This window comes from Conger conger, chromosome 8, assembly GCF_963514075.1.
Source record: "Conger conger chromosome 8, fConCon1.1, whole genome shotgun sequence".
Lineage (NCBI taxonomy): Eukaryota > Metazoa > Chordata > Actinopteri > Anguilliformes > Congridae > Conger > Conger conger.
Window position 1 is genome coordinate 45744220 of NC_083767.1, and position 10452 is coordinate 45754671.

Below are 10452 nucleotides of genomic sequence, written 5' to 3' on the forward strand. Positions count from 1 at the left end.
CGAACAAAAAAAAGTCTTGCTTCATAATGTTCTCTCCGCCACTTGCCACCGCTCTATGCTTGTCATGCGCAAGCGTCCCCTGTTGCTAGGTTATTCACCCGGAAGTGGATTTTGTATACTCCTCTGGCTGTCATGGTGCCGTGTTTTAGAATGGATCGATAAATCAGGACAACAAAATACACTCGTTCCAGACGAAAACGTCGAAAATGATAGATATCTACAGTTTGAAATTACTGGCTAATTTTAATATAAACTGATAGCTGGTTTCAAAGGACAAAAACACTCCTCGATGAAAAACGACTGGATGAAAATAATAGTCATCGGTGGGATGTGTTCTTGCTGAGAAGGCTCACAGCGTCCATGATTAGTGCTTATTCACTACCGAGGACCAGGTGATTTAGCAAAATATCCCTTGATAGTGTTTAATTAATAATTTTACGTTCACGTTGTTATGCATGTGACCAGCTTAATGTGTTTTTGTTGCTAAATAAAATAAAAGATCCATGACTTGCCTAATATTACGTCCTAGATAGCAAGCTGTTGGCTATAATATTCTCGTGAGAAGAAACCGCCCTCTTTTTATAAGCAGGTAAGCGATTGCTGAATTTTAAACGGTCTTTTCCAGGTGGAGGAGGTATCATGGCTGGTAAGGTGAAATGGGTGACTGACATAGAGAAGTCTGTGCTCATCAACAACTTTGAAAAGAGAGGATGGGTCCAAGTGTCTGACAGTGAGGACTGGAACTTCTACTGGTGAGTGTTTAGTCCTTTTGTTGAGGGCATAGTAAAGCAGGTATGGTTTTAGTTATGCTGGTGTAGGCTTGGATAAGTTATATTGCTCAGCACTGAGTTCTGCCAGTGAGCATTTACTTACATTAATGTTTTAGTTCTGTTGTTGAGGCTTTAGTCTTGCTTGGAAGGGCTTAGTTATCCAAATAAGTTGTAAAAAAGGAAATGGAGACACTAACAGATACAATATGCTACCTGAGTATTAATTGCAGTTGCAGTTTTCATACGCAATCATTGTCATCATTACACATAGCTTGTAAGGTTGTTTATGTTACACGCAAGACTACTAGCCTAATATAATTGGCAGATTCAGCTTGATAAAAGTGTGCTGTAATGCTATCTTTTATTTATATCCAGATCAGTCTAGCCATTTCATAGCAGAACCTCACCTCACCTCACCTCTCTATATTATACTATATATGTTCATCAATTTGCCCAGCATTTAATTTATTAGCCTAGCACTTCAACTTCAGGTATGCAATATTGCATATTGTGGTCATACCTCTAAAACATCTATGTTCAGCTGGAATCTATCTTTAAGGGTTAAGAGAAGGTGGTGTGGGTTCCCAGAAATACAAAAATTAGTAGCATCTAGCAAAACATGGCCAAATTCTCACATAAAAGAATGCTCCATAGTAGGGGAACCTGAAAAGCCTGATGTCCTTTTTGCAGTGATGTGCCCTAAGGTTCTGTATTTAGTGAAAGTTTCATTTGTGGGAAAAGACACAACTAACTGATGCGCGTCCCAGTCAGAGTCCTTCCTCCCAAGATGATGGACATTGTGGGATGGGAGTTGGCTATCACTATAATTGGTCTGCTGATGAGTAGCCAAATTCAAAATTTGGAAAAATATAAATAATTTCAAAACAAACATAAAAAAATTAGTTTTGTTTGGCAAAATGCATCTGTTAGGCTATTTGTCCCAATGGCAATGTGATTTAGTCTCTGTAATCTCTCACAGTCAGGGTCAAGCAGAATCAATCAAATGTTAATTAATCTCCCAGATGACTGTCTTTATTACTGCTTGTATTTTAGTTCAGATGTTGCTTAAATATTGCTATTTGAAGTCTGGACTCTGGAGCTGATTTTGACCTGTGGAGCACAGTTGACCAGGGTTCCTTGGGTGTACTGCTGTATACAGTAAATCCCCATATCTACTCAGGCAAATGCCTTCAGGTTACCAGTTGTAATAAGTGAGATTTCCATGTCCAACATTTAGCATTAGCTCTCCTGTAGTAGAGTTTGTCTTTGAAAGTCGTTGACTGATAGAGTGATGGCTATTACCTCAAAGGTGACTGTGTTGAGGAAGAGCATATTTCTTGTGTGAAAATACAGCCATAGCTAAGGGGATGTACAGCTTTGCTGCTTGTAATGCCTTATGCTGTGAAGTCATCTGTCATTTCACCAAAAACCTCCCCCCTTCCCCTCCATCTGCCACGCCACAGGATGAGTGTCCAGACCATCAGGAGCGTTTTCAGTGTGGACACTGGTTACCGCCTATCAGATGAACAGATGGTCAACCATTTCCCCAACCACTACGAGCTGACCCGGAAGGATCTAATGATCAAGAACATTAAACGGTACCGGAAAGAGCTGGAGAAGGAGGGTAACCCGCTGGCTGAGAAAGATGAGAACGGCAAATACCTTCACCTAGGTACTGTTTGTCCTGGTTTTTTCTTAAGGATGGTTAAACATCATCTGTCAATTTCTGTACCAGGCTAAGAAGTGAATTTGACTCTACTCACATATTAGACATTTTTTAATGTGTCCTGCTGCATTCTGCATCACCCTTTCTGTTTGTCTGTTTTTTTCCAACAGACTTCGTTCCTGTGACGTTCATGCTTCCTGCGGACTATAACCTGTTTGTGGAAGAGTTCCGGAAGAGTCCATCCAGCACCTGGATAATGAAGCCTTGTGGGAAGGCCCAGGGGAAAGGCATATTCCTAATCAACAAGCTGTCCCAGATCAAGAAGTGGTCCCGGGACAGCCGGACCTCCACGTGGGTACTGGGCTGGGGAGAGGCTGTTCTGAATCAAGGCTGAGTGAATTTCCCATGTGTAACTGCTGTCCTCAGAGAGTGATTCAAAAGTTCATTATATCCAAGATCGGCCTTATGAGTTACCTCACTAAAGGCTTCCATTTAACTAAATTTTCCTCATTCACTCTGGAGCTGTTTATAAAGTGCAGTGTAAGACAGACTTTTCAGTTTTTTCCATAAACATTATACAAACATAAAATTTGTGAATTGTGTTTAGAGTATACAATACAAAAAAGCCTATGACGCTATCGTAGAGAACCCCATTCTGTATTTGAATCTTGCTGACATAGTGCAGCACTTTAATATGATGAGGTGTTTGCAGTACATGCTGCAGTTGACCAAGTCCTCAGTGCATGAAGAGCCAAATAAAGAACCTGGGATAATGGTACACTGCCTGCTTCACGTATAACCCATAAAATATCATGCATGCATGATATAGTCCACTTCATCTTTTCCAGTTAGGCACAGTGAGGAATGAGTTTCTGAATCTTCATGCTCCTGTTGTGCACATTTCCTGTCTGTGGGTCTATGCTCAGTGCACTGATACTGTGCTCTGTGTTTTCAGGTTTATGGCAGCCTCTAGTGGAAAAGAGGCGTATGTCATTTCCCTTTACATCGACAACCCCCTGCTGATAGGTGGAAAGAAGTTTGACCTGCGTCTCTATGTGCTTGTGACCACCTACCGCCCGCTGAAGTGCTATATGTAAGTGACTGTCGCCTCACCAACACCTCAACACCAACAGTACAGTACAGGTAACCGATTCAGAACAGACATGGCCAAAGTACTAGCACGTTGGGAGTAGCAGGTTCCGTATAGGCTGATATACAGGGTTACAGAAATATTCCTGGCTAATATAGTTTAGATTAAGCTTGGATAGTACATGTAAACATGCAACACTTGTCACTGTATTGTAGAATGTTGTTTATTTTTAGCTCTAGTTTTAGGTGTAACCTGGTGTTTTCTGTGTGATGATATGTTTGTTTTCAACATGTACAAGCAACATTTTTGTCTGTATATCTTGCAGGTATAAACTGGGTTTTTGCAGGTTCTGCACAGTGAAATATACTCCCAGCACCAGTGAATTAGACAACATGTTTGTGCACCTTACTAATGTGGCCATACAGAAACATGGGGTAAGTGCCTCCCTAATTGGTACCAATGGAAACACGTTGAAATGGAAACACATGTGCGTCTCTTGAAAGGCGTCTCAAATAAAATGCATTATTATTATTCTGGTTGTATTTTGTTTCATTGTATCTGTTTCTCATACTTTACACACATGCCCCACCTGTGTATAATGTCATGGACTGTGTTGCAGGATGACTATAATCACGTCCATGGGGGGAAATGGACGGTCAGCAATCTGCGCCTCTACCTGGAGAGCACCAGGGGAAAGGAGGTGACCAACCGACTGTTCGACCAGATTCACTGGATCATGGTCCAGTCCCTGAAGGCTGTAGCAGTGAGTATACACATTAAGTTGCCACCTTCCAACACAATTCAATCACATGCTTTTATTGCCAGACTGTAAGCTGGTGGAATTTGTTCTCGTCCAGCTGGAGAGCATACATTTATGACATGACATGACATGACATTACATATACACTGGAATCACATGGCATATACACAGGCAGACAGCATACAGGGCAAATCAACTAGTAGAACAAAACAGTCACACACATGCACACAAACCCTCTATAATACTCTATGATTCTCGCATACATACAGATTATTTTCATTTTTGTGTTTGCTGTGCACAGTGTGAAACCAATCTTCTCTGTTCTGCCTTTAATTTTATTTCATAATTTTATTATTGAGTTCATGTTTTTGCCCTGTATTTGTTCTTCACACTAAATGAGTACCTACCACAGACATATGATTGCTATTTTCCTCTCTTCAGCCAGTCATGAACAATGACAAACACTGCTTTGAGTGCTACGGGTATGACATCATCATTGATGACAGGCTCAAGCCCTGGCTAATTGAGGTGAGGAAATTCATGAGACAGCCCAGACTGTCTCAGACTGGTGTTCATTGTTTTCACTGACTAAAACAGAATGAATTAATTGTGTTCTCACCGAGAAAAAACATTGATGGATTGCTCAATATCCTGCCTTGAGTTTCTCTGTCTTGGTTTGGGTGTCAAATTACGTTTTGTTTGCGAGACAACTTCTCTCACAAGATAAAGTAATTAATTGCTGAATTAGTGATTCATTAAGATAAGCTAGTCACTAATATGAGAATTTCTCTTCGGCGTATAGCTTCAATCACTCTCTGAGCTTTTACGTTAGTGCTCTCTCTGACCGCGTTGCGTATGGTGCATTTGCATGTTCGGTGTGTTGAAACACTCCCATGGGCCCTTCCTCTTACTTTGCATGTACAGGCCTGCAGGGTAGACCACACTCAGAAAAACCTGCAGTGAGGGGATATTTAAAAAGACTCCCAAAACAACTCCGACAGGGTTGTGATGGGAATATGTGGACACTGGCTATTGCCACTAAACACAATGTAATCGTTGTTCAACAGGTATTCACACACATTTAGCCAACTGCAATGCATGTGATATTTCCACAACACATACCTAACTGTAACATCATTCAGTATTGACACAACACTTACCTAATTGCAACGTCTCAGTGTTTACACAACAGTTGCTCAGTTTTGAAACCACAACTCCTCTAACGCAAGAGCCGAAAGCGATGGCTACTTTTGTGCTGAAGAGAAATCTAGTTAAAATGTGAAGATGAACCGTGATTTAATGTCCAGAAGGCCAGGTAATTTCAGTCGAATGGACAGTTTTGTCTAAAAACCTTGGCTGAAATGTATATGGTGAGCACACGTGCTGGGGATAAGTGTTTTAATACCTCATCAGTGTTGTCTATGGTTGTGGAACCGTCCTTGTATTTCTGGTTTTAAAACTAACTGTATAAGTGTGATTCTAGTGAAGTACAACTGTGTGTAAGTCTGTACAGACTGTCTGTGGCTAAAGATGAAGCTATGTTTAGCTCATATTTGTGCAGGATTGACACACAATTCATGTCTGCGTTCAATCCCATCTGATTCACCTGTGTGTGGCCACAGTAAAGACTCACCTATGCCACTGACCTGTGTGTTTGGTCTTAGTAATGACTCACCCAGTCTTTGTATTTTACCTGTGTTTGTGTGGACACTAAAGATTCACCCGTTCTCCTTCCAGGTGAATGCGTCGCCTTCGCTGACCTCCAGCACAGCCAACGACCGCATCCTGAAGTACAATCTGATGAACGACACGCTGAACATTGTCACGCCCAACGGGGAGATCCCAGACTGCCGCTGGAACCGGAGCCCACCCAGGGAGGCACTGGGCAATTACCAGGTTCTGTGAGTGAAGCCTCTATCCTCCAATCACGTTTTAGGGTGGTAGACAGACGCATGAGGGTGGGGGTAAGCCGTGTTTATTGCATAACTGTGTCATGCCACAGTTCGTTCATTGTATCCTACAATCCGGAATAGTGAAAATATTTCACTTTTGCACGCTTTCTAGTAGAATTACCAGTTCTGCTGCAAGTCTCTCAAAGACCTTTCTGGGAAGTCACATGGCTGACTACCATTTCCTGCCGTGCTTCCTGGGGAGTTCTGTGTCATCATTGATCTGTTTTGCACTCTGTCTACACTCAGAGCAGCCTGCTGTTTAATGTTAATATCTGCTGCCTGCTACACTGTTTGATTAGGAGGCAGCGTGAAACTAAACTAGAGACTAGGTTTCAGATCCCGGCCATGGTACTGCTATTGTATTGTTGAGCTAGGTAGCTAACCTGAATTTATTTATGATATGCCTGGCTCAGTAAATGGATAGTATGTAAAAGTGGCAGTTGCTCTGAATACAGGTGTCTAAATGGTAAATGGTTGGCATTTATATAGCGCCTTTATTTACAATTCATGCTTCTCATTCACCTATTCATTCATACATACACTCACACACCAACAAGGCGCAAGGCACCAACCAGCTCATCAGGGGCAATTGGGGGTTAGGTGTTTTGCTCAGGGACACTTCAACACACACAGCGCGGTATTGAACCGGCAACCCTTCGACTGCCAGATGACTGCTTTTACCTCCTGAGCTAATGTCACCCCCACTACCATCTGCTGACTAAATAGTAGAAGTAAGGGAGGGTATTCCTGACCTGCTATGTTCTTGCCTGTCTCTCTGCTCCGGGACAGGTACGATGAGGAGCAGGCTCTGAGTGAGAACACCGAGAGGGACCTGAGAAGCCGCTCTGGTCAGTCCCTGGGGTCAAAGGGCACGAGGGCCAACACCCTGCGTCCCGCGCCAGCCACCTGGAAGTGATGCGTGCACTCGGGGGTGCAATGCCACACTCGGCGTCCCAGAATGCCCCATCCTTCACTGCTCTTCCGCCCAAGGGAGAGAGTTTGTGATTGGTGGCCGCTCGGAGGCCAGGCCACTGGTACCGCCCCAGTGGTCTGGCTATACCCACAATGCACCAAGAGGGGGAGACAGAGAGAAAGAGAACCTTAGCATGACTTCACTGAAACCCCCTATTCCTGCACAGCACAGTAGAGAAAGGCAGAGACGGAAGGGAGAGAAAGGCCGAAGAGGCTCGTAGTACAGTTAATTATTTGGTCCAGCGTGCATGAGTAGCATGGCATTTCTCCAGTACGGCAGCACTGATACTGAAAAGGTTTATCCCCATGTTGTAAAAAGCCTTTTATTAAGCTTTTTCTATATAAATAAGGATTGCAAGTTATAAGAGAGTATGTTTATGTATGTTTATATGCACTGTTCTACTCGACTGGTTCACTGACTGAGTGAAAGTGTGTATGTACATAATAGGTGTGTGTGTGTGTGTTGATAAACAGTAGGGTTTCCACCTGGCGAATTTATTGACGCACATATTTCTGGTGCATTTCGCAGTTGCGATTGCAGAACTCACTCTCAATCACACTCATGTATACATTTAAGCTTCCAAGTAATCTCTATTAGTCAATGTTGCACAATAATAGTACACAGCCACCTCCTTCATTAAGGTTTCTTATGCCAAACAGTGCAGGTTGTCCAAAGAAGACTGGAAAACCTGGAACTGGAACCAAAGATTCCAAATTTTTTTTTTTTTTTTTTAATTTTTTTTTAACACATATTTTACATGTTACCATGTAGAAATGCGTCACGCTGACCTTTTGCTTTAACATTTATTATTTATATGAGCATTCATGGTCTTTTTGAATGACCTACTGGTGTATTGCTGTTTATTGTGTTTGTCCCTCCAGGCTTGTGTCAGATGTAGTGTGAACTTCTGTTAAGTCTGGAATGTTTAACGGAAAGAGCCAACACCAAATCAGTTGGTTATGAACAATGGAGTTATATTGTATTTCGTATAAGTATTTATTTTATGTAGTAGTGTTTTTTTATACAATTTTTTAAATTGATTTAACTGCAATGCTTTCCTTCTGTACTGTGTTTTTTTTGTCTTGAACAAAGCTGGAAAGTCTTACAGAGAGCATACAAAGAACATTAGACATGCAGTTCCCCTGGTGACAGAAGGCCTCCGCTTTAAACACTTGTGGGCTGTGCCCATAGAATCAGTCCAGCTCACACAGAGGAGCCACTTCAGTGTGAAAGAAATCCTGTTTGATTTTACTCCCAGTTTTATAAGCATGTCCTTGCCTGTATTCTATATCCACAGTATTACACACACTGGCTTTACAAAATATACTGGAGTATATGTTAGAATATAAAGTACAAAATAGAAAGTTACGTTTGTCAGAATACATTGTATTTATTAGGAAATATATCAGTTATCACCACTCTTGATTGCAATCATTAATCTTTGAATACTTTATAGAATAAAAACTTTTTAACATTCTGCCATACATGTAATAAAATTGCTTTCCATAGAGTGGTGATGCATTTTGTAATATTGGCTGGACATTTTGACACTTTTAATGTTGGATTCAGTTATGAGAACAAATTATTGAAATTGACTACAAATGACAAAGGTAAGAGCTCATAGCAAACTATAACAACCCCACCACTCACCTTGTTCCTCCTTCATGGCTGTACTCCACCTGTCCTTGTGACCTTGCTGACTCTCACCTGTTACGTTGTGTGTTTAAGATTCCCGGTTCACCTTGTGCAAGCCAGTCAAGCCTTCCAAACCGTATAACACACAGGAAAAGCTATACAAGGCTGCTCATAACGGGTGTGATCTACAATTCTGTATATTTAAAACATAGGGTAAACTGCAGTGCCTGTATCCCTGTTTGAAATTTATCTTTGTTGTGAAGTGTAGCAAAAGGTGTCCTGCACCTTTTACTGTGAGAACCACTGACCTTCAACTTAACGTGTGTTATAGGCCAGTGGTCTGAACTGGGGTTTGGCTTATAAGTGCACTTGTAAACCGTTTCAGATTTTTTCTACTTTTGGTGCTTACTTTTTCATAGAAATACCTTTGTCAATGGAATCAAACTTGGAATTTTTGGTACATTTTTATTCTGCCAATATAGTTTAACCCTCCCAAAGTTGTGTGTCTGTATAAAGAGTGTATTTATTGTTTTGGCTGATTGCTTTGTACAATTACTAAAGGTGACTTGCCGTCTGCTCACATCCTGTGTTTTAATATTGGCCTGCTCTTATTAATGTACTGCCCACCAGGGCTCACCAAAGGCATCTGCAATATCGGACAAATCTTGTCAATGGTTGTCAAAAGTTTTATTGCTATTAAAGCGAACTCTGCCAAACAATCCAAATATATTTGTATAGGCACTCACACACAAACACGTACCCCATCAATCAAATTCGACATCATTAATAACCCAATCATTGCTATCAAGGATTAGCAAGTACATGAACTTGATGTGTGTGTGTGTGTGTTTGTGTGTGTGTGTGTGTTTGTGTGGGTGGTTGGGTGTATGCATGCATGCGTATGCAGAAGGGATATACAGTGCCCTGAAAAAGTATTTTCACCCTTCCTGATTTACTCTATTATTGCATAGGCTACTTGTCACACTGAATGGTTTCAGATCTTTAGACAAGATTTAATATTAGACAAAGAGAACCTGAATAAACAGAACACATAAAAAGATGTATTTCATTTATACACCCATATCCAAAGGTAATTGCCCTTAAACTAAATCGGTTGCACCACCATTAAGACAGTATCTGCAACCAAAAGTTTCCCATAATTCTCTCGCATCAGTACAGGGCGGCCTGTAGCGTAGTGGTTAAGGTACATGACTGGGACCTGCAAGGTCGATGGTTCGATCGCCGGTGTAGCCACAATAAGATCCACACTGCTGTTGGGCCCTTGAGCAAGGGCACTTAACCCTGCTTTGCTCCAGGGGAGGATTGTCTCCTGCTTAGTCTAATCAACTGTAAGTTGCTCTGGATCTGCATCTTCCAAATGGCATTCATTTTAATTAATTTTTTTTTTATTTCATTAAAAATGAGTGCCCTGGTGTAAAATCCAAGAAAGTGTGGAGAAATTTTATCCCACGCTTCTTTGCATATTTTTCTGGGACCAAGACCCCACACACCCACCCACCCATCAGGTCAGACAATGGAAATGGAAATTTAATTTGAATGATTAGTCTATTACAAAGTCGTATAGTTGTAGCAGGGTTTTAAAAAC

General features: G+C 41.4%; 1 protein-coding gene across 1 annotated transcript; it reads left to right on the plus strand.

Moving 5' to 3' along the window:
* The first annotated feature begins 141 nt into the window (after positions 1 to 141).
* ttll1 (tubulin tyrosine ligase-like family, member 1) lies at positions 142 to 9343 on the plus strand. The gene is made up of 10 exons (XM_061252020.1): positions 142 to 392; positions 626 to 752; positions 2234 to 2442; positions 2607 to 2787; positions 3392 to 3529; positions 3852 to 3960; positions 4146 to 4289; positions 4728 to 4814; positions 6024 to 6187; positions 7028 to 9343. Exons 2-10 carry the CDS (start codon positions 640 to 642, stop codon positions 7152 to 7154), a joined length of 1272 nt encoding a protein of 423 aa, XP_061108004.1. The 5' UTR covers positions 142 to 392; positions 626 to 639; the 3' UTR covers positions 7155 to 9343.
* Positions 9344 to 10452: the final 1109 nt, after the last annotated feature.

Bases quoted from the DNA above. Each gene is read 5' to 3' on its own strand.
- ttll1 (XM_061252020.1), top strand. From the start codon at position 640: ATGGCTGGTAAGGTGAAATGGGTGACTGACATAGAGAAGTCTGTGCTC. The intron at 3,961-4,145 runs GTAAGTGCCTCC...ACTGTGTTGCAG, and splicing joins TGGCCATACAGAAACATGGG to GATGACTATAATCACGTCCA. The intron at 4,815-6,023 runs GTGAGGAAATTC...TTCTCCTTCCAG, and splicing joins TCAAGCCCTGGCTAATTGAG to GTGAATGCGTCGCCTTCGCT.